General features: G+C 39.1%; 1 protein-coding gene across 1 annotated transcript in view; it reads left to right on the top strand.

The window, feature by feature from the left end:
- Positions 1 to 25143, top strand: part of LOC126203329 (integrator complex subunit 10) — a 121964-nt gene that overhangs the window by 55208 nt on the left and 41613 nt on the right. The window contains exons 7-8 of the mRNA XM_049937600.1: positions 5028 to 5134; positions 5224 to 5375. Coding sequence (XP_049793557.1) covers positions 5028 to 5134; positions 5224 to 5375 — 259 coding nt within the window. The remainder of the gene's footprint in view (positions 1 to 5027; positions 5135 to 5223; positions 5376 to 25143) is intronic.

Raw genomic sequence — 25143 nt, 5'->3', positions numbered from 1 at the left:
TGTCCAGTAAAGTCTACAGTGTGGCCATGGTGAACCTTCTTTCAAGCACACAGACAGGAAGAGGGCCTCCTCACTCAGGTTCACATAGAACACAGCCCTCTGGTGCATGGCTTCATGCTCTGGTGAGAGAACCCCCTATGTGTGGTGCATGTGGCGTGCAGATCACAGTGTGCCACATATCAGTAGACTAACAATGAAAACAATCAATTATTGATAAAATTATTTAATTGGATAGATAAAAAGCTTTACTCACCAAGCAGCGGCAGAACACACACATGAAAGACTGTTGTGATTGGCAAGCTGTCGGAGCCAGTGGCTCCTACTTCAGGCAGAAGGATTTAAGGGGAAGGAAGAAGGGTGAAGAAAAAGTAGACTGTATTTTGTATTCAGACAAGAGGACAGCAGAAGTGATCAGCCAGCCACATATTCCAGTGAATCTACTTTAGTTTTCCTCTTATCTTACATGTGCTTTACTTGAAAGTTTTAGAACATCTGACCATTTTTAACATTGTCTTACATGATGTGTGACTGTGCAGATGATCTTGGGTGAGACTAGGAAAGAGTGAGTGTAATTTTATGTCAGATTGCTTTTTCTTTCTTTTATTGTAAACACATTCATTTCTCCTAATTTTCGTATGGACACTGAGAATCTCATTGTGGAGTGCCCCAACCCAGAAACCACCACCGCATTTATTGTGTATCCATTTGTGGAAGGAGCTACATGATGTAATGGAAAATGTGTTTATACTGAGAGAAGAATGATGTGAAATGAATTACTTATATACATGATTGTAAAACTTGTTTCATCCTTCATTGTAGCCATAATGCAAAGGGGAGAGGGCTAAAAAGTTTTGCTGTGTTTCCTATAATCTTCTCGATTGCTTTCATCTTGTCTCTTGAACTTTTGCAACCTTTCTTCTACATCATAGCAAAAAATAAGATAAGATACTTTATTGTCACATAACATGTTTTTATACAATCATTCGATTGAGAACATTGGTGACTCGTCAGTCTTTAACCTAAGTTGTTACAGTATTTTATATACTACAGGAAATACGTCATACATACATTGCTTATTATAATAAAAATACAACATTATATTTTAAATCTTTTCGTAACTCATCGAATCATTACTATAGCCTTCACACACCTATATGAAGTATGGATGTACTGAACGGGATACAAACCGCCCTATAATTCTATATATAAACATGAATATAAAGTGAACGTGTATACTTTAAATCTATATGGCTTCGAAAGTATACCATTTGTACTTGCATCTTTACTCCCTATTCCTATTTATAAATTCTTCTAAACTGTAATATTTCTTTATATTCATTTAGAAATTCTTCTATACTCTAATAACATTTACTTTTTACGTATGTGCCAATGGTTCCCAATGTGGATTCACCAAATATTGACCTTATCTTATTTCTGATCTTCAGAGCCATGTAATATGGAGTATTTTCATATACTGTGAGTCGGTGACAAGGTAGCATGTATTTCAATTTATGTCTAGTTTCATAGGCATGTGTGAATGTATTTCCTTCAAACAGATGTGAGTTTTTCTGTTCAAAGAGAAGTATTTCATATATGAAGATGGAAGGGATTGTCATGAAGTCCAGGCTTTTGAATAGTGGTTTGCATGAATGTCTACTATTGGTTCCTGTCATTACTCTGATTATTTTTTTTTTTTTTTTGTAGTTTGAAGATTCGAAGGAGGTTTGTCTTTTCAGCACCCCAAAATATTATTCCATATCTTATAAGTGTTATGAAATACGCAGTTTTCTTCACTGTTAAATCCGTTACTTTGTGTAGTACCCTCATTGCATAAACTAAACTATTTAATCTCTTCAGTAAACGGTCCACATGGTCGGTCCATTGCAAGTTTTTATTTAAAGTTATCCCAAGAAATTTTACAGAATCAGCTGTGGTCAGTTCTTTACCTGAATATTCTATTTGCGATATACATTCAGTAGTTTGTTTGGTCCTGAAGTGTATGATATGGGTTTTTTCAAGATTTAATTTCATAGCATTATCTTTTATCCATTGTTAAAGTTCTTGTAGAGTTTTTTCCGTGGTCCTTACTAATTCGTCAGTGTTTTTGCAGCAGACTACAGCAGTTGAGTCATCTGCGTAAAGTATTGTATCTGTATTTACTTTGCTAGGCATGTCATTTATGTAATATAAGAACAGAAGTGGTCCCAATATCGAGCCCTGAGGCACGCCTGCTTGAATTTCTTTCCAGCTAGAGCAAGTTTTCTCTCCCTTTTGATGTATCACCACCCTTTGGTATCTGCTTTTGAGATAAGATGAAAACCATCTTATAGATTTTCCATGGAAGCCATAGGTACCCAATTTTTGGAGCAGTAGCTTATGGTTTACTGTGTCAAACGCCTTTGAGAGGTCACAAAAAATACCAGATACACTTTGTTTGTTGTCAAGGCATTTACTTACTTTGGAGATTAGTTCATTTACAGCTTGTAAAGTGTTTCGTCCCTTCCTAAACCCATATTGGTTATTGAGAATAATATTGCCTTCCTTATTGTACTTTTCTAATTGATTACATACTATTCGTTCAACTATTTTAGAGAAAACTGGGAGTATAGACACTGGGCGGAAATTTACTAAATCATCTTGTTTTCCCTTTTTGTAGACTGGACAGACTTCAGCATATTTCAGTCTGTCTGGAAAGCAGCCCTCATCAAATGATTGGTTTATTATTTTACAGAGTTGAGGTGCAATGCTGTCACTTCCTGCCTTTATGATATTTGTTGGAATTTCATCCCAGTCCACAGATTTAAGATTTTTTAGGGATTGTATGATGTTAGCTACTTCATGACATGATACTGCAGTAAATTTAAACTCTCTTGATTCTTGCAGTACTGCATCAGGTCTTATTTGTGGAAGTAAGAAGTTATGAATTTTGTTTGTGGTTATGAAGTACTTATTAAATTCTTCACAGATGTGCCGAGTGTTAGTAACAGTATTCCCACGAATTTCTAGTTTGTAATTAAAATGTTTTGTTTCTTCAGTACCTGTTTCTTTCTTGACAACCTGCCATTCTGCTTTTGATCTATTTGAGGCATTAGCTATATATTTTCTGTTTGCCAATTGTTTTGCTTGTTTAACTACCCGATCAAATATTTTTTTGTATTTGGTTTTGTACCTAATAAATTCAGCATCACGGTTGGTTTTCGCTTCCTTATGCATTTCCCTCTTTCTAATGCTAGAGATCCTGATACCTTCCGTAATCCATGTCTTACTTTTTTTGTATTTATCATTTGTTGATATGAGGGGAAAGCATTCATTGAAAATGTTCTTGAATTCAGATATGAAAGTGTTGTAATTATTGTTTATTGAACAATGGTTGCTGAAGTTCCAATGGGTTTCCTTTAATTTCAAGATAAATGTGTTTATATTTGGCTGGCTGAAATTTCTGACCAAGTTCACTGTGGACCTATATGGTTTGTCTATGTATGGCAATGACATAAAAAGTGCTGAGTGATCAGATATTCCTAAGTCTAATACATGTTTTTGTGTATTCCCATAATTTTTTCTGCTCACTTATTATCAATGCTTGTGGCAGAAGTGGCTGTTACCCTGGTATACTCAGTAAAATTTAATGTTAAGCCGTTTGTAGCCAACAAATCCTTCAGGGTGGTAACAAATCTGTTTTCGTCTCTTATATCTATATTAAAATCAGAACAAATTACAATCTGTTTATATGGTTTCCCTACCGGCAACCTACTTAGCAGAGTTTCAAATTTCTCTAGAAATGCCCTAGTAGCCCAATATTCCGGGACATGATATATGCTTATGATTAGTAAACCGTATTCAGACAGCTCAATGCACCAGCTTTCGAATACCTCATTTAAACAATCGAATGTCGTTTTGGCTTCGAAGTTGTGTGTCTGTTCAACTAATGTACATGATCCCCCATACCCCTTTTTCCTGCAAAACTCAATGCTAACTTGTATCCTGAGAGTGAATTTAGTAGCTTGACATTGTCCCATTTAAGCCAATGTTCATTCAAACGTATGACTTTTACAGAGTTAATTTGCCCTAAGAGTATTTCTAAGTCATATAGTTTGTTCATCATTTCTCCCGACACACCACCTATGTTTAAGAGCATTATGAAGCTATTTTTACTGACTAAAGAATTTACAGTATCTATTAAACTGTCGGCAAAGTTTACACCGATGTGAGTTTTTACTGCAAATTTATGGTCCCTCGCTTTGTTAGTTATTTTGGACCTAATTCCATAGGAATTGGTCCGCCGTATTAGTTTCCCTGTGAAGGAGCTTCCATTGCAATAACAGGTCTGTTTTCGTTATCATGAGATATCAGTTCAAGTACATCGTTAATATTCACAGCTAATCTTTCCCTACCATGTTCGTTGTGATGCATTCCATGGCGTGTTAAACAGTTTCTTTCGTAAGTATCAATATCTATGAGCTTTACATTTACAAATTTGGCACAAAAACTTTTTAACTTATAATTCGTTCGTCGAATTTCTAAAGTAGGCAGCTACTCGCTTGCAAATAATTGATCCTTGATGCATACGTATGAGTAACAGGATAGCAAATTTTGTGTTTTCAAGTTACCACTCTATTTCCAGTTCACACACACACACACACACACACACACACACACAGAGAGAGAGAGAGAGAGAGAGAGAGAGAGAGAGAGAGAGAGAGAGAGAGTGGGAGGGGGTGGGGGGGACATTAACTAACTAACCAACCAACCAATCAATCTAAAACTGGAAAAAAATATATCAAAAGTTTTATGCTGTCACTTAATTCTGTGCACAAAGTATCAAACAGCTGCAGATGAACAATTATCTATCCTACTTTTCCCATTCTGGCATTCCCTATGTTGTAATATTCCTTTTTAAATCAAGTTTTTAAACAATGATTGTCCAAGCAACCTATACAAAGAGTTTATATATCAAACATTAGTTAAAACAGTATCATTTTTGTTTGTATTTGTGTCTGTAAGCAATGTTACAGTGCTATAATTTTCAGGACTTGCCTGAACTGGAGAGCAAAATTGAAGATCCGTGGAAAAACTTATTTGCCATACAAGAGATGACAGGCAAGAAACTGAACTGGGAATTAAGTACTGTATTCTGGTAAGTAATGTGAATATTTATCATTTAACTCAGCAGCCAGTGTCTCATTTCAAATTCTGCAGCCTGCATTTGTCTTACTGTGTATGCAGGAATAAAGAGATTTACTGGCAGAAGATAGTTCAGTTTCGTGCAGACCACCCCCTCACTCCTGATGATTATGCCAACCATAAGCAGATGCTGTACTGCACCACAACATTTTTCTTGTACTGCTTACATGAGTATGTTGGGATGTTGGATCCAGGTATGATTCATCTAAGTACATAAAAGTAGGATAACTGGTCATTGCTAAATGTAACAGTGGTGTTCTTCCACTCATAAAGTATAAATGAGGGCTATTACAGCCTACTGAGTCTACATTCATCTTATTTTTTACATTTAGAACTAATACATACTCTTTGTTTTAATCCTTTATGATCTGTGAATTAACATAAGAAGAAAAATTAAACAATTGCTTTCAAAATCTAGCTTTATTGTCACAGAAAGCAATAATGCAATATAATAACAGTGAAATTTTAATTTCATAATAAAATATTTTGGTTTCAAAGTGAAACCACTGGGCTGTTATGATGAGTTTAATGGTGATATTTTTTTGTTGAAGGGCTGCTATGATGAGTTTAATGGTGATATTTTTTTGTTGAAACAATTCTTTGTTTTTGTTATACACATACCCATGTTGCATATTTTACACACTGATCTTGTTTGATATGGCCCTTGAGCAGTACTACAGTGCACACATATTTGAGATGGTCCTCTTTCCAGCGTATGGGATGCATTGTGAAAGCGCTTTTCTGTTGCAGCGAATGGCTTGAATCTGTACTGTTGAATCTTGAGACCTCTTGTGTGAGTAGGAGTTGATGAAGATGCTCCAACTAGACCACTAGTTATAGACAGTCTGAATTACTTCAAGCATATTTGCTCATGATTGCAATATTCATTATAAATGATGAAGGCATTTACAGCAGTGACATCAAGAAAGTGCCAGAAAATTCTGTGCCACCACTTTTTGCTTTTCCTATGAAGCTTGTAGATTGATTTGAACATATAGGCATTGAAATCCTTTGCAATATCTGGGGATGAAGTTTCTACATGATAACCATCTGTACATTTCTGAGATGCTGTTCTACTGTTTTAAATATTGTGGAAATCTGAATCAAACTGTAATAGTGTGCAATCTTGCCAAACCACTGTTGTGGTATCTTGGCTGCTACATCAAAACTGGAATTCTCCCTGGAACCAAATCTGGCTTTATTGTCACAAAAACCAGTAATTTGATTGAATAACAATAAAAACTTGAACATCATAATGAAATATTGTTGGTGGTTTCAAATTGAAGCCACTGGGATGTTATGATGATCTTAATGGCTGCACATGAAGGTCATTACCTCCCAGTGTTTACATGAAGGTCATTACCTCCCAGTGTTTCAGAATCAAACCACCAGCATCTTTGTAAGAAAAGAAACCAGTTATTATAATTATCAATAAAAATATCTTGCTATGTGAAGTATAAGATCAAAGCAATACCTGAAATTCCAAACATCTGTTGTAGAGATGTTACAAATTAAGTATGTAATTAAGACTGTGGTGCATACCCCTGTACTCATTGCAACAATACACTGAAAAGGCGGTCCACTTTCAGCAATCATTTTGCTACTGCAGCTAGTTGTCTGTGCTGATGCAACGTGACACCAGGTGCGGTGCTGGCTGGGGCAGATAAGGAAGTGAAATAAAAATATGGTTTCAGACTGAAACCACTGGGCCAGAAAGGGTTAAGTACATATCCTGTAATACAGATGTGAATGTATTTTTACTGAAAGGCCCTTTGTGATGCTCTCAGCAGCAGGGCAAACAAACTGTTTCTGACTGATTGCATCTGTTTCCTGCACTGACACTTGAATGCAAACCCTTGTTCTCATGAGAAATGCCCTTAACAACTCACAATATTCAAGTGTAACTCATAACTGGTTTCAAAGCTTGAATTGGCAGTAAGATACTAGCAGATTGAAGCCTTGAATAGGGTCATGAGTTGATAGATCAGTTTGCTAAATGTGTTGTCTATAAAAGCAAGGTTCTGGATCTGTGCTTGATGTTTCACATAATTTTAATCTGGCAAGATATTTTAGACTGCAGTACTCTTAATTCACAGAGGAGAAAGTAAGAGTTTGGCTGAATACACGATGAGCAATAATTAACAACATTACCTTTGAAGAATCTCTTAGAAAGTTGGCTGCATTACTCACTAATCTGTTTTTATGAGGGTCATTCGGTAAATAATGTTTTACAGCTGTTAATATGTATAGGAAAACTTCATTTTAGGTACTCTGTATTTAATGATACTTTTTGTGTGTGTGCAAATTTTCAAACAATGCCGACAGATGGCAGAGCTGCATCGAACTGTCAAAATGGCATCTACACAAGGCACGTGTTACAAGGAACCTGCTGTAATTGTTCTTGGTTTTGGAAAAAGAAACTATGATGAACTTCCCTAAAAGTTAGTGTGCAGTGTATTGTAATGATGCAGTTGATGCTGGGCCATGGGCAAAGAGAAACAGGAGGTGCAAAAACTGAGCTCCCTGACCAGCCATGTTCAGGATGCCCTCTCACAATTTCACCTGCAGTGTCAGGAGTAGAAGAGACCCATGGTAATTCCTTGCCTCTCATAGGAGTCTTATACATAATGAAGCTTTTACATTGACAACTTGATATTATTAGACCACCAATCAATTTTAGCTCATTTTACAACCTTTCCCTCAGTCTTGTTGGATTGCTTACTTATGGTTCCCTTTGAGGCTTTGTCCTCACTTCTCTAAATTTTACAGATGTGTGGACCTCTTTGGGAAGGATGTTTTGCATGATGCATCATCCATCCACAATGCACAGTGCTCTTCTGCATCTATTATTTGAATGGATTTATGTTTGTATCCAAAATCAAGTGTGGTAGCCAGTCCATTGTGGAGGGTCGTCATCCACCCTCATGGTTGTATCCTCTGACAATGAGAGGGTTGCATTACTGATGTCTGATTTTTAATCTCCATATGTATGCTAAGAAGTAGGTGCCTGTCCAATCCAGAGCATTGGAACTCCAGGCAATAGCTACTAAGCCAGGTAGTCTTTGCCGTGGTGGGTTGGTTGGTGCCCACAGGGAGAGCTTCCGATCAGAGAGCGTGGCATCAGGACAAATGATCCGCATTGAAACAGATTAAACTCACCCATACTAGTGACTGTGTCAAACGTGACCATCTCAGCAGATAGAAAACAAGATTTTATATGCAGCGGCTTACAACCCCGTGGCATTTCTGTCTTTGGCTACACTAAGGGATGACAAGGAGAAAGGAAAGTGGATTGCTCACCCGGTTCTTGGTATGTTCCACAAGGGACAGAGATACTCTTGCAACAGTGAAGCCAATTGTTTCTTGCTGAAAAATATTGACCATAAGTTTGGAGAAGTTGCTGCAGTAGAGAAAATGAGAAATGGTTCTTTGCTGATGCAAACTCTGAATACCAACCAATTGAAGGCACTTCAGGCCTGTGACAAGCTCGAGGGTGCTCCAGTTACTATCTCTCCTCATAACAAACTCAACCGGATTCAAGGTGTCATCTTCTATTGAGACTTAATGCTATAAACAGATGAAGAACTGCACGCTAACTTAGAATAGTGTGGAGCGCATTTTGTTCATCACACTCAGATGAACCTTGGTATGATAGGGTGAACACTGGAGGTTTCATTCTAGCCTTCAGTGGGAATGTTTTACCTAAGAAATTAAGATCACGGTTTATAGGTGTGATGTCAAACCCAATTTTTCTCCTCTTATGAGTTGTCTTCCTCCCCCCATGAACCATAGACCTTGCCGTTGGTGGGGAGGCTTGCGTGCCTCAGCGATACAGATAGCCGTACCGTAGGTGCAACCACAATGGAGGGGTATCTGTTGAGAGGCCAGACAAATTTATGGTTCCTGAAGAGGGGCAGCAGCCTTTTCAGTAGTTGCAGGGGCAACAGTCTGGATGATTGACTGATCTGGCCTTGTAACACTAACCAAAACGGCCTTGCTGTGCTGGTACTGCGAACGGCTGAAAGCAAGGGGAAACTACACCGTAATTTTTCCCGAGGGCATGCAGCTTTACTGTATGGATAAATGATGATGGCGTCCTCTTGGGTAAAATATTCCAGAGGTAAAATAGTCCCCTATTCGGATCTCCGGGCGGGGACTACTCAGGAGGACGTCATTATCAGGAGAAAGAAAACTGGCGTTCTACAGATCGGAGCGTGGAATGTCAGGTCCCTTAATCGGGCAGGTAGGTTAGAAAATTTAAAAAGGGAAATGGATAGGTTAAAGTTAGATATAGTGGGAATTAGTGAAGTTTGGTGGCAGGAGGAACAAGACTTTTGGTCAGGTGAATACAGGGTTATAAACACAAAATCAAATAGGGGTAATGCAGGAGTAGGTTTAATAATGAATAAAACAATAGGAATGCGGGTAAGCTACTACAGACAGCACAGCGAACGCATTGTTGTGGCCAAGATAGACACGAAGCCCACGCCTACGACAGTAGTACAAGTCTATATGCCAACTAGCTCTGCAGATGACGAAGAAATTGAAAAAATGTATGATGAAATAAAAGAAATTATTCAGATAGTGAAGGGAGACGAAAATTTAATATCCATGGGTGACTGGAATTCGGTAGTAGGAAAAGGGAGAGAAGGAAACGTAGTAGGTGAATATGGATTGGGGGTAAGAAATGAAAGAGGAAGCCGCCTGGTGGAATTTTGCACAGAGCACAACTTAATCATAGCTAACACTTGGTTCAAGAATCATAAAAGAAGGTTGTATACATGGAAGAACCCTGGAGATACTAAAAGGTATCAGATAGATAATATAATAGTAAGACAGAGATTTAGGAACCAGGTTTTAAATTGTAAGACATTTCCAGGGGCAGATGTGGACTCTGACAACAATCTATTGGTTATGAACTGTAGATTAAAACTGAAGAAACTGCAAAAAGGTGGGAATTTAAGGAGATGGGACCTGGATGAACTGACTAAACCAGAGGCTGTACAGAGTTTCAGGGAGAGCATAAGGGAACAATTGACAAGAATGGGGGAAAGAAATACAGTAGAAGAAGAATGGGTAGCTTTGAGGGATGAAGTAGTGAAGGCAGCAGAGGATGAACTAGGTAAAAAGAAGAGGGCTAGTAGAAATCCTTGGGTGACAGAAGAAATATTGAATTTAATTGACGAAAGGATAAAATATAAAAATGCAGTAAATGAAGTAGGCAAAAAGGAATACAAACGTCTCAAAAATGAAATCGACAGGAAGTGCGTAATGGCTAAGCAGGCATGGCTAGAGGACAAATATAAGGATGTAGAGGCTTATCTCACTAGGGGTAAGATAGATACTGCCTACAGGAAAATTACAGAGACCTTTGGAGAAAAGAGAACGACTTGTATGAATATCAAGAGCTCAGATGGGAACCCAGTTCTAAGCAAAGAAGGGAAATTAGAAAGGTGGAAGTATTATATAGAGGGTCTTTACAAGGGCGATGTACTTGAGGGCAATGTTATAGAAATGGAAGAGGATGTAGATGAAGATGAAATGGGAGATATGATACTGCGTGAAGAGTTTGATAGAGCACTGAAAGACCTAAGTCGAAACAAGGCCCCGAGAGTAGACAACATTCCATCAGAACAACTGACAGCCTCAGGAGAGCCAGTCCTGACAAAACTCTACCATCTGGTGAGCAAAATATATGAGACAGGCGGAATACCCTCAGACTTCAAGAAGAATATAATAATTCCAATCCCAAAGAAAGCAGGCGTTGACAGATGTGAAAATTACCGAACTATCAGTTTAATAAGTCACAGCTGCAAAATTCTAACACGAATTCTTTACAGACGAATGGAAAAACTGGTAGATGCCGACCTTGGGGAAGATCAGTTTGGATTCCGTAGAAATATGGGAACATGTGAGGCAATACTGACCCTACGACTTATTTGAGAAGCTAGATTAAGAAAAGGCATACCTACGTTTCTAGCATTTAAAGACTTAGAGAAAGCTTTTGACAATGTTGACTGGAATACTCGCTTTCAAATTCTGAAAGTGGCAGGGGTAAAATACAGGGAGGAAAGGCTATTTACAATTTGTACAGAAACCAGATGGCAATTATAAGATTCGAGGGACATGAAAGGGAAGCAGTGGTTGGGAAGGGAGTGATACAGGGTTGTAGCCTCTCCCCGATGTTGTTCAATCTGTATATTGAGCAAGCAGTAAAGGAAACAAAAGAAAAATTCGGAGTAGGTATTAAAATCCATGGAGAAGAAATAAAAACTTTGAGGTTCGCCGATGACATTGTAATTCTGTCAGAGACAGCAAAGGACTTGGAAGAGCAGTTGAACCGAATGGACAGTGTCTTGAAAGGAGGATATAAGATGATCATCAACAAAAGCAAGACGAGGATAATGGAATGTAGTCAAATTAAGTCAGGTGATGCTGAGGGAATTAGATTAGAAAATGACACACTTAAAGTAGTAAAGGAGTTTTGCTATTTGGGGAGCAAAATAACTGATGATGGTCGAAGTAGAGCGGATATAAAATGTAGACTGGCAATGGCAAGGAAAGCGTTTCTGAAGAAGAGAGATTTGTTACCATTGAGTATAGATTTAAGTGTCAGGAAGTCGTTTCTGAAAGTATATGTATGGAGTGTAGCCATGTATGGAAGTGAAACATGGACTATAACTAGTTTGGACAAGAAGAGAATAGAAGCTTTCGAAATGTGGTGCTACTGAAGAATGCTGAAGATTAGATGGGTAGACCACATAACTAATGAGGAGGTACTGAATAGGATTGGGGAGAAGAGAAGTTTGTGGCACAACTTGACCAGAAGAAGGGATCGGTTGGTAGGACATGTTCTGAGGCATCAAGGGATCACCAATTTAGTACTGGAGGGCAGCGTGGAGGGTAAAAATTGTAGAGGGAGACCAAGAGATGAATACACTAACAGATTCAGAGGGATGTAGGTTGCAGTACGTACTGGGAGGTGAAGAAGCTTGCACAGGATAGAGTAGCGTGGAGAGCTGCATCAAACCAGTCTCAGGACTGAAGACCACAACAACAACAACAACAACAACAACAACATTATTTGTCTTAGGCATCGGAGGCTTCGACACAGGTCCTCCTGCTCTACTAATGAGGCTACTCGTGGTACATCCAGAAGGACAATGCATAAGGGCAGTCCTTGTAAACAACCTCCTACATGTGTAAATTGCCCAGAACACGACCCACCTTATTCACCAACATGTTCAGTTTTCATGATGGAAAAGAAAATCCAGGAATATAAAATACTTGACTGCCTGTCTTTCAAGATGCTAAGAAAAAAGTTTTGAACAGCTCCATCCAATTGTTGTGATGCCAAAATTTGAAAACAATGTGTCAAAATCTGCAGCTAGCATGATGAAATGGTCTCAAACAGTGGCTCATGACCCTAGCCACATGTCAATGCCTGTTTGTCAGTCGTGGAGGGGGAATCAACTCCCTTGACCCACAAGCTCACTGCACCAGTGATAACCACCCCCATCAGCACAGCCAAAGACGCCTCATCCTCCTTTGTCACCAGAGGAGAGGACACCTGCCTAGGTGGTCCCTCCCAGGGCAAAGCAGACCAGCAGCCTACCATCAAGCAATGGCTGAAAGATCCATGCACTGCAGATCAAAGAAAAGATCAAGATAGGAATATCTCCACAGTAACCAAAACCTCACAGGGACAAGAAAGAAAAATTAGAAGTTAAACTGAATTCTGCTGCTCCAGTTGATCTGATATCCGTCCTCCCCTGAGGTCAAGCCTGTGAATACCGATGAAGAATCACAAACACAGGAGAAGAATGACTCAACATCAAACTAATTTGTTCTCCTGTTTCCTCTTCACTGCTTTCTCAGATCCCAGTCTGATGTTCCTTCAATTTGAACTGCAACGGCTAATGCTGCCATCCGGCCAAACTCCATAAATTAATGGTTAATTGCTTTGGAGTTGGTGTGGATCTTCAGGAGGCTCGGTTTTCAGAAACTGAACTCACCACTATTAAAAATTATAAATCCTACCTTAAAAATCATTTCACTGCTGAGGGGGCATGTGGAAGAGTATGCACACTCATACGCTTCAACTCTTTCTGTGAGCAGGTCCCATTAATAACTGCATTAGAAGCTGTTGCTGTCTGTGTCCACCTATCAGTTACAGTAACAATAGGTAAAATCTATCCACCCCAAGACAGATTTATACCTTATCACAAGCTGATTGTGCTAGTGGAACAGCTGCCTCCATCCTTCCTCCTACGGGGGGACTTCAGTGCCCCCATTGAACCTGCAACACATTTCAGTATAGCCCATGAAACATATTCAGCCATAGATATTACAGTCTGCAGCTCGAGCACTTCACACTTGATGCAGTAGCTTCTCCATGGCGATGTGCGCAACAGTGACCGGTTTCCTGTCACTCACTCGTTCTCAAACCACTGACCACTGGTATACACACCACACTGGTCACCTCAGAAAGTCAAGCTGTCATCTCCAAAGCAAATTTTGAAACCAGTTGAGGAAGGATATTTTGAATAAATGGTACATATTGACACAGTTATACACACTGCAAAAGCAACAATGCCCTGTTCTTCAGGACCTCCTCACCACATGCCTGTGCTGTGACAGCCTGAAGGAATAGCTGTAAGTATTAGAGATCATCAAAGGATGCTTCAGTGAACAAACACCATTCTGTTACGAAGCATTTAATAGACTCAAGGAACTTCAAATGAAGGCACAGGTTTTAATTAAAAAAAAGAGAGAGAAAGTAGCTGCATTGAGAACAGTGTGAATAATCTATGATCATTGCATTTGGGTCCACACAACACCCACGGTAGTTCCTGGCATCACCCACAGTGGTGACGTCTGTATTGATCCCAGTCATCATTGAATGTTTCATGGTACCCTTTGCCAAAGCATCCGTGTGCAGCAACTAACATCCTACTAATTTCCCAATACAGAAATGCCTGGCAGAATGAAACTGCTTATCCTTTCATACACGAGGCCTTGCCTGGACTCATACAGTGCTCCATTTAGCGAATGGGAGCTCTGCAGCACTTTAGCAGAGTATCAACACACAGTCCGTGGATGCGAGAAAAGTCCACAATCAATTGCTTGAACACCTTAGCAACAACGGCGTAAAACACAAAGGTCAGCAGCACCATCAGTACTGCGCATGTTAGACCGTGTCCATAAAGTGGTGTTTGGTTGGCAACTAGCGCCTTCTTATTTGAGATCTGTACACAGCTTCCTGGTGAAAGCTAGTGTCCCACCACTGAAGGTCAGGTGCCATCAACTCATGGTGAACTGTGTGGTCACAATCTCTAAGATGCCTACCCATCTCTGTTATTCAACTCTTATTTCACAGCCATTAGTTCAGACTGTTGCTGTCTCGCCGAAAAATGAATAATGAATAGACCAGCTGGAATACGATTGGATGCTTTATGCAAGGACCTTCAGCTACCCCTTGTTTGTATACATAGGGTTCCCTCCTGACATGCCCCTCTACCTCCCCCAACTCCCATGTGGTGTATACTCAGTCCTTTAATGAGGGTGGACCTATTGTGCCATCCAAAGAAAAATACCGGCCCACCATTCTCAAGAGTGTTATTCTGTTTAGTTCTCCTTGGCTACACCAATTTAGTATACTTGTACACAATATGGTTGGTTATGCTTTTGCACACATACGGGGTATGACAAGTATTCTGTATCAAGTGCATGCAGTGTGTACACGGCAGAGTTGCTCACGATTCTGCAACAAAGGACTTCCTGGTTTGTAGTGACTCCATGGGCTGCTTACAAGGCATAACTCAGTGCTACCCCACAAAACGTTTGGTCACTAACATCCAAGACCTATCAGTTGATGTTCACAGCTCCAGAATCAATATAACGTTCATCTGTCTACTGAGCCACTTGGGTATTCGGGGAAATCAACTTTCTGACAAATTGTCTAAGGAAGCAACTACAGTCAAACTCAAACTCAGAGTACTGGGCACAGACCTCAGATTGCAATTGTGCAATAAAATTTTTAAAATCTAGAATATGAAATAGCAGAGTTGTGATTCTCGTGAAGTCGAGGACAATCCAAGTGGCCAACAAGATACGATATACTCCTCTCTGAGCCTCTCAGAAAGATGACATCGTATTGTGCCAACTGTGTATTGGCCATGCCAGACTTACACATGAGTTTCTTCTATGTCAAGAGGACTCTCCTCCAATCCAGCTGAGATAGTCATTTCATGATAGCCCTTGTTCTCACGATGTGTGCTCTGCTGACTGATCTGAGATGAGCCATCTCTCTACCCCAGATGTTTGCAGATGATGGGATAGCAGGTAAAAAAGTGATACACTTGTGAGGGAAAGTGAATTTTACAACAAAATTCAATGCATCTCAACATTAGATGTATGGGGTTGTGATGAAGCAAGCTGGGATATTTTTACTTCCCCTCTTGTTTTGCCATCTGCCTTCTTAAATTCATTTTGTCATTTTGGAGTAATTACCATTAACAGGGTTGTAGCCTCTCCCCGATGTTATTCAATCTGTATATTGAGCAAGCAGTAAAGGAAACAAAAGAAAAATTTGGAGTAGGTATTAAAATCCACGGAGAAGAAATAAAAACTTTGAGGTTCGCCGATGACATTGTAATTCTGTCAGAGACAGCAAAGGACTTGGAAGAGCAGTTGAACGGAATGGACAGTGTCTTGAAAGGAGGATATAAGATGATCATCAACAAAAGCAAAACGAGGATAATGGAATGTAGTCAAATTAAGTCAGGTGATGCTGAGGGAATTAGATTAGAAAATGACACACTTAAAGTAGTAAAGGAGTTTTGCTATTTGGGGAGCAAAATAACTGATGATGGTCGAAGTAGAGAGGATATAAAATGTAGACTGGCAATGGCAAGGAAAGCGTTTCTGAAGAAGAGAAATTTGTTACCATCGAGTATAGATTTAAGTGTCAGGAAGTCATTTCTGAAAGTATTTGTATGGAGTGTAGCCATGTATGGAAGTGAAACATGGATGGTAAATAGTTTGGACAAGAAGAGAATAGAAGCTTTCGAAATGTGGTGCTACAGAAGAATGCTGAAGATTAGATGGGTAGATCACATAACTAATGAGGAGGTACTGAATAGGATTGGGGAGAAGAGGAGTTTGTGGCACAACTTGACCAGAAGAAGGGATCGGTTGGTAGGACATGTTATGAGGCATCAAGGGATCACCAATTTAGTATTGGAGGGCAGCGTGGAAGCTAAAAATCGTAGGGGGAGACCAAGAGATGAATACACTAACAGATTCAGAAGGATGTAGGTTGCAGTAGGTACTGGGAGATGAAGAAGCTTGCACAGGATAGAGTAGCATGGAGAGCTGCAGCAAACCAGTCTCAGGACTGAAGACCACAACAACAACAACCATTAACATATGTGAGTATAGTCTGCAGTTACATAAAAGAGAAGGGTTGGCCCTCAGTTTCAAAGAATATAACACCAGATCTAATTTTGTGCTTCATTTTATGTATGTAATTGATTTCTTGATTTATTTTGACTATACCTAGTTAATACTTTTATTATAGGGTGAAGTCAGTAATTGTTTTGTAATTTAAATTCTATTGTTGACTTATAAACAAATATAAATTCTGTACTAATTATAAAGATTTGGAGGAACAACTAATAGTATTCCTAAAGGATCTGTTTGGCTCTATTAAAAATGTGTTAGCAAAGCCAGCCCTTAATTAATTCCAAAGTAATTACCAGTTTTGGCAAAAGTATTGTTTGCGTAACTATATCTGTTAATTTCATGATTTAAACAAATAATTCAGCTTAACTTTTGTAGTAGAAGAAACTGCTAAAAAGAAGGAAGTTTTCAATGTATTCATTTAATTTAATGATTTATGTTTTAATTGTAATTTCTGTAAATTAAACATTGAACAATGTATAGTTTCAGTGCCTATTTTTGTGAGTATATATAAGGGCTTGATTTTTAATCCCAAGACAGTCAGTCCATGGCAGAGTTTCAGACGAGGAACACATAATGGTTAGATCAACAACAGTGCATGAACTTAACTGTGAAATAAGTGTAACACAAATAGGCCATGTGTTAAAACAATGACAGTATCTGTTCAATACACTCCATAGTATTCTGAGAGACTGTGAACTGTGTGGTTAGGTTTTTACTGCATGGTATATAGTGCTCTATATGATCTGTCAGCAGCCATAATTTGATTTGTTATATCTGCCTCCACTTTGTTTTCTGATGTTATTACCGAGCCACTTTCAAAGTTGTGCTCTTCTAACTGTAGATCGTCTGTGTTTCTTCTATCTCTCTCAGTTACCATATACTTAGATTTTGTCTCACTAATTTCTAAACCAAGGTTCGTGGCAGCGGCTCCAATCTTTTTGAAGGCTGATATGAGCACCTCTGTACTTCCAGCACTTATTACTACATCATCTGCATAGGCTAAGATTTGCAGAAGCTATTGTAAATATTGCTTTGTGGGTTTGTGGTTATTGATCTTACTGCATTGTCTAATACGAGGTTGAATAGTAATTGGAATGGTGGGTCTCCCTGTCTTAGTCCTTCTTCCATTGGGAACGATCTCGACAGACATCCCTGAACTTTAACCAGGCTTTTGCTGTTTTCCTGTTTTCCAGAGTCATCTTAGTTACTTTTAGTAGCTCCTTAGGAAATTCGAATGTCTGCTTTGTTTCCCACAGTGCTGATCTTTTAAATCCGTCATAGGCCTGTTTAAAATCTGTAAAGAGATGTTTTAATCTTACATTATATTCATAAGTCTTCTGCTGCATCATACGTACTGTAAAGATATGGTCAGCTGTAGACTTCCCAGCTCTAAAGCCTGCCTGGTACTCACCTAGAATCTTTTCTGCTCTACTACTTACTCTCCTTGTTATAGCCGTGGAAACAATTTTGTAGAAGATATTAAGCAGAGATATTCATCGGTAGGGTTCTTACACTGCATGTGTGATCCTTTCTTATGTGTAGGGCAGATGGTTGCTAATGTCCAGTCCTCTGGCATTTTCTCTGTTTCCCAGGCCATTGTAATTATTTTACGTATCCTCCGTACTAATATTTCACCTCCGTGTTTTATCATTTCCGCCTTTACCAGGTCGTGTCCAGGAGCTTTGTTATTCCCAAGTTGCTTTATAATTACTCTTATCTCTTGTATTGATGGTGGTTCTGTGTCCACTGCATCATCATCTCCATCCACCTCTTGTTCTTCTTCAGTTTCTTCTCTAGCCCCTCCATTTCTTTCTTTACTTGCGATGTGTCTGTTTGACAGTAACACTTCAAAATGTTGTGCCCATGTTTCTGTTATTTTTTCCTTTCCAACTATCAAACTGCCCATCTCATCTTTGAGCATGTCCACCCTTGGCTGATATCCTCTCTTTATTTGTCCCACCCCATAAAAGAATTTCCTCCCTTGCTTATTTTCAAAGTTCTTCTTTATTTCATCCATCCTTTCCCTTTCCTCTACTCTCTTTTTAATCCATGCTAAATTCTTCACTACCCTTCTCTTCTCTTTAAACATAGCCACATTATTTCATGTAGGTCTCTGTAACATTCTTTTTCGAGCTTGATTTCTGTCATCTAGCGCCTTTGACATATCCTCATCAAACCATCCATTTCTTTTCTGTTCTCCTCTTTCTCCAAGTGCCTCTTGAGCTGTTGTATTTAAAGCTATCTTAGTTTCCTCCCATAGTACGTTGATATCCTTTCACTCCAAGCCGCTGATCTTTTGCAACTTCTCTTGCACTTTGTTCCTATACTCTTCCTTTTTCTTCTGATATTTGAGCATCTCCACATTGTAGAGCTTACTTTTCTCCAACCCATCCCTTCTGGATTTAACTGCAATCCTTTCTAAGGTTTCTATTCTTACCAAAATATGGTATCAGTCAATATCCACTCCTCGGCAGCTAATCACATCCAAAATACCTGTGGCATGCCATCCATCTGTCAGTACATGATCTATTCGATTTCTCGTCAACTCATCTGGTGATATCCAAGTCTCCTTTCGAATGTATTTGCGTGGGAAACACGTGCTTTTAATCACTAGTCCTTTCCTAAAAGGAAATTCAATCAGTTTCCATACATTGCCTCATCAGGAAAGAGGGGAAGGAGAGGGAAAGACGAAAGGATGTGGGTTTTAAGGGAGAGGGTAAGGAGTCATTCCAATCCCGGGAGTGGAAAGACTTACCTTAGGGGGGAAAAAGGACAGGTATACACTCGCGCGCACACACACATATACAGACATTGTTATTTGATTCCAGGTTTTTACTATCAAGACCTGCCACCGGTTGATTCTCTTTCTCTTTACCTACTCTAACATTACAATCCCCCAGTATAATTTTGACATCATACTTTGGCAGCTTATCATATACTTGCTCCAATTTCTCATAAAATTCTTCTTTCTCTTCTTCAGCTGCGTTTTCCATTGGGCATACACACTAATCAGCGACAAGTTGGAGAATTTTCCCTTTGGCCTCAATCGACATAATCTAGGCTTTATTGTTTCATATTCCACCATGGCATGACTGATGGACTTCTTTACCATAAAACCTATTCCCAGTCTATTTTCTTCTTCCCCGCTATTGATCGAGGTATAATGCTGGAGATCAACCACCTCTGTTTGTTTCCGTCTTATCTCTTGCAATGCTGCAACTTCAGTTTGGTACCTTGATAATTCCTCCTCAAGCTTCCTTCTGGCTCCCGCCTGATAGATACTTCTTACATTCCATGTTCCGATATACCAAAATTGTTGCCGTTTGACGTGCCTTGGTTATTGTAACTTTGAGGCAGTCTGGTTCCCTCTGTGAACTGATTGCTGAACAGTGAGTTTTTTTTCCCGATATGGGGTTGTTAGGCCCATGATCAACCCCCATCCTGGAGAACCTGGATTTGTATTGGGTTTACTCTCTTAGGGAGACTGGCTTCACCACATCTCTAGAGCCCTCCCTGCCCTATGTTGTAGGGAATTGAAAATAACAAGGGAAAAGGATAGGCTTAGGATAGGATAAGACAGGAAACAAGCTTGATAGGTCGTTGTGGGACACACTTCGTCTGGCTCCTCCCCTTTGGCCTGTCCGGCATTGGTGACCCTGGTGGTAGCTACACTACCGCCAGAATAGCCCTCCGGATCCAGAGCACACAAATCTCCTCGCCCGCACGGACAGTGCTACGTTAAGGCAGTGTCCCCTGAGGAGGTTGCCAATAGGTAGCTGGCCATATAACTATATATTATTGGGGGTTTGTGGACAGTGAAAGTAAAGAACTGTGAAATGCAAATATGCATCTGTTGGCTTCATCATTTAAAGTGATCAGTGTTGAACTTCCAGCCCCCCCCCCCCCCCCCCCCCGCCTTCCCCCATTTTTCAGCCAATATAGCAATGCAGTACATTGACACCAAGGACAATCAATGAGGAAATAAAGCAGGCGACCATCACAGTATGGAAGTGGGGGGTACCACTCACTGTGGCATGCGTCCCTCTTGGCCTCAAGCTACTTTCTCTCTCTGCACTGTCATATGTTTTAAAATGTTTATGTATATGTTTTATTAATGTAATTGTTTCAGCTAATTAGCTCTCAAATCCAAACAATCTTCTTTTTCTCACCTCATTTTCATCATACTGACTATGATGAGCCTTCTTGGTATAATTTTCAGTGCCCAGCTACAGTTTTAGCTGCTTGGGTTTTATCTCACTTTTAACCATCTGACTTGAGCTACTGTCAGGCAAATTTTCAACTGTGATGACTAGGTCGCAGACCCTAGAGCTGATAGTTCTCGTGTTTCACATCATTTTATGTGAATTTGCAGTGAAAAGAAGAACTGACAAACAAAATATTTAGTCCCTTTAAACCAATCATCATCATCATCATCATCATCATCATCATCATCATCATCATCACTGCTCCCAACATTATGAATTGCAGGGAGTCATTATTCATGCATACCTGTGCACCATGACTAGACAGTTGACTCTACAGTTATTGGCGATCATTGGAAGTGCATGTAAAGTGATTGGGATTCTTGAATATTCAAAGATACGCTCAAGAAGGGGGTCTTCGAATTATCACAGTAAGCCACAAAATTCAAAGAAAACCTGTTATTGTAGTTTCAGGTCAGTGGAGAGGCCTTTCCGTCATGAATCATTACAAGTGACAAAACCTAGGTGCATCGTTTTTTGACCCAAAAACGATGTCACTGGAATGACACTATCAGAGATAACCAAAAAAGAAGAAATTCAAGGCAGCTTCTTCTGCTGGCAAAATCACAATGACAGTCTTTTGTGATAGTGATGGTGTCATTCTCATGAATGTGTTGCCTGAAGGGTCAACTGTTAATTTAGAGTCTGAACCGTTTCTGAGGTGTTCAGTCTGAAAAGAGTCCAAAAGAAATCATGCTCCAACACAAAAATGCACACAAACACTCAAGTCTCAAAGCCTGGAAACAAATCAGTAAATTAGATGGACATCATTATCTCCCCAACCCTATATTCCAACCCTGGCGCCCTAAGACTTCCATCCATTATAGGAGTCTTTATGTGGGACACTCTTTGAAGATGATGACAGTATAAGTCATGCATGGCGAACCAGCTATGAACACAGGACAAGAGCTCTAACCAACACAGAATACTTGCTCTTAAACGTCTCTGGCTAAGGCTATAGAATATGATTGAGACTGTGTAGAAAAAATAGTATACGTAAAAGAAACATTGATTGATATTGTCACCATATTCTAATTCTTAAGAACAAATGTGTACTCTGCAAACAGCTTCAATAGTCAGATTGTCTCATCCAGCTGTTTAGGTGGCATGCAGCTCTCTTCATGCAGTGCCTATTCGGAACACTTCAACGATGGGGTGGCAGGGATTGGGTTATTAAGGTCTCAGAGATTTTTGGTATGGAATCAAAGTAGCTTATGGGGACCATGTTACTGATAAGTCATTTTCTCGGCTAAGGTGTTGAAATTTCAACTCCAGATCAGAGAAGTAACAGGACATCTGTCTTCTTCTTCTTCTTCTTCTTCTTCTTCTTCTTCTCATCCTCCTTGAACTTGCTCTAGTTCCCAGATTGGGTGAGTGAATGTTATACACCAGTAAGTTCTGTAGGTGTAATTTTCTGTAAATTCATATTTTTGTTTCTATGATGTATTTATATTATGTGAATGTATACCTACATTTGTTCCACATCCCTGGAGGTTCTCCTTTTTGATGGGATCTGTGAAATGCAATGAATGAATAAATAAATCACTCTGCAAGATTATTTTTAAAATGATAAATCCATCTCTTCTGCACTCATTGTATTGGCTTCATGTCTTCAAGGCCTTTTTTAAATCACTCTCTAGGTGTTCAGGGTTCAGTTGACGAATTTTGAAGAATGTTTGTATGCTACACTTGATGCCATAAGTGATTGAGTCACACATATTTCATGTACCATTAGTCCTGCAATTATTGTGAGCTATTTGACAACCTGAAATATTTTATAATGTCAGTTTTCCTCTTATTTTAAAATGAATATGAAAAGGGTGCCACTTTTAACTTATTTAGATTTTTGAAACAATGGAAGACTTTGATGCAGTGTGCTACTGGTGATTTCTTATAACATGATTTGAAAAAGAAAATTGTAACGAAATTGCAATGAGCCATTCAAAATTGGTTCCTATGTCTTCTGGCAACTTCCCTTAGCCTCCTCTGTAACAACTCAAGCACAATATTCATTGACAAATTTTTAAGTTGATGTGGCTACTTACTCTCCAGTCTGGATTCGTTGTCTTCTGATAAACTATTTTTTAAAAATTGAAGTAGTTCTTTAGAAGAAAATGTTTTCAGAATGATGATGACTCAGAGAAGATAGTTACTGTATTTTTTGACAAGTAGGTGGGAGAGGACACTTTAATACAAAAATCCACTGAATTGTGTGACAGATGTTTGAATTTATATCAAGACTGCATAGAAAAATGAGTTGTTGTTAGCTTTAAAAAATTATTAATTCTTTCTTTTGATTGTTTTTTTAAATGAATGTTATTTATCTAATGCTGTCATATTATAGTGGGTTACAGTGAGTCCAAATATGACTGGTTACAACAGCAAATGTTACTGTACAAAATAAGAAATCCTTAATCTGAGGCATATCTAGTCATAAATTCTGTAAATACTTATAATAAATGTGATAATTTGGAAATGTGTGACAGCCTTTTAACTTTAACAAACACTGAAGTCAACTGTGTAATATTTGTAGCCTTCAGAATCTTGTGAAATAAGAAAGCATTCTGGGTTCCTCCTTACTGTCATTTCCAAAAAACTGTGCTAGTTTCTTCAGAGAAGCTGCTTAGCCTTCAGTACAACCGTTATATCAATAAAAAAGTGGATTTCAGAGTCAACTGGTCATATTAACTTTGTTGTTGTTGTGGTCTTCAGTCCTGAGACTGGTTTGATGCAGCTCTCCATGCTACTCTATCCTGTGCAAGCTTCTTCATCTCCCAGTACCTACTGCAACCTAAATCCCTCTGAATCTGCTTAGTGTATTCATCTCTCGGTCGCCCTCTGTGATTTTTACCCTCCACGCTGCCCTCCAATACTAAATTGGTGATTCCTTGATGCCTCAGAACATGTCCTACCAACCGATCCCTTCTTCTAGTCAAGTTGTGCCACAGACTCCTCTTCTCCCCAATTCTGTTCAATACCTCCTCATTAGTTATGTGATCTACCCATCTAATCTTCAGCATTCTTCTTTGGCACCACATTTCGAAAGCTTCTATTCTCTTCTTGTCTAAACTATTTATCGTCCATGTTTCACTTCCATACGTGGCTACACTCCATACAAATACTTTAAGAAACGGCTTCCTGACACTTAAATCTATATTCGATGTTAACAAATTTCCCTTCTTCAGAAATGCTTTCCTTGCCATTGCCAGTCTACATTTTATATCCTCTCTACTTCGACCATCATCCGTTATTTTGCTCCCCAAATAGCAAAACTCCTTTCCTACTTTAAGTGTCTCATTTCCTAATCTAATTCCCTCAGCGTCACCCGTCTTAATTCGACTACATTCCATTATCCTCGTTTTGCTTTTGTTGATGTTCATCTTATATCCTCCTTTCAAGACACCATCCATTCCATTCAGCTGCTCCTCCTGGTCCTTTGCTGTCTCTGACAGAATTACAATGTCATCGGCGAACCTCAAAGTTTTTATTTCTTCTCCATGGATTTTAATACCTACTCCGAATTTTTCTTTTGTTTCCTTTACTGCTTGCTCAATATACAGATTGAACAACATCGGGGAGAGGCTACAACCCTGTATCACTCCCTTCCTAACCACTGCTTCCCCTTCATGTCCCTTGACTCTTATAACTGCCATCTGGTTTCTGTACAAATTGCAAATAGCCTTTCACTCCCTGTATTTTACTCCTGCCACCTTCAGAATTTGAAAGAGAGTATTCCAGTCAACATTGTCAAAAGCTTTCTCTAAGTCTACAAATGCTAGAAACGTAGGTTTGCCTTTCCTTAAATTAGCTTATAAGATAAGTCGTAGGGTCAGTATTGCCTTACGTGTTCCAATATTTCTAAGGAATCCAAACTGATCTTCCCCGAGGTCGGCTTCTACTAGTTTCTCCATTCGTCTGTAAAGAATTCGTGTTAGTATTTTGCAGCCGTGATTTATTAAACTGATAGTTTGGTAATTTGTATAAATAAAAAGGGGATTTCAGAGCTCCGGAACAAACTGGTCTTATTAACTTAGGTATGTAGCTCTTCAGTTTTTAATCACAGTGCCACAATTTGTGCTCCCTATAATTACATAGTAGACACTACAGTTCTGGCAACCTACAGTAAGCAGGCGATGGAAGAGAGGGTGCGTCTGCTGTACATATGTGCAGAACAGGAGATTAATATAAAATCCAACAGGTGAAGATAGCATAGAAATACCAGAACATCATGTTA

Source organism: Schistocerca nitens, chromosome 9 (assembly GCF_023898315.1).
Source record: "Schistocerca nitens isolate TAMUIC-IGC-003100 chromosome 9, iqSchNite1.1, whole genome shotgun sequence".
Classification (NCBI taxonomy): domain Eukaryota; kingdom Metazoa; phylum Arthropoda; class Insecta; order Orthoptera; family Acrididae; genus Schistocerca; species Schistocerca nitens.
The sequence above is the reverse complement of the archived record's forward strand: the minus strand, read 5'-3'. Positions and strand labels throughout refer to the sequence as shown.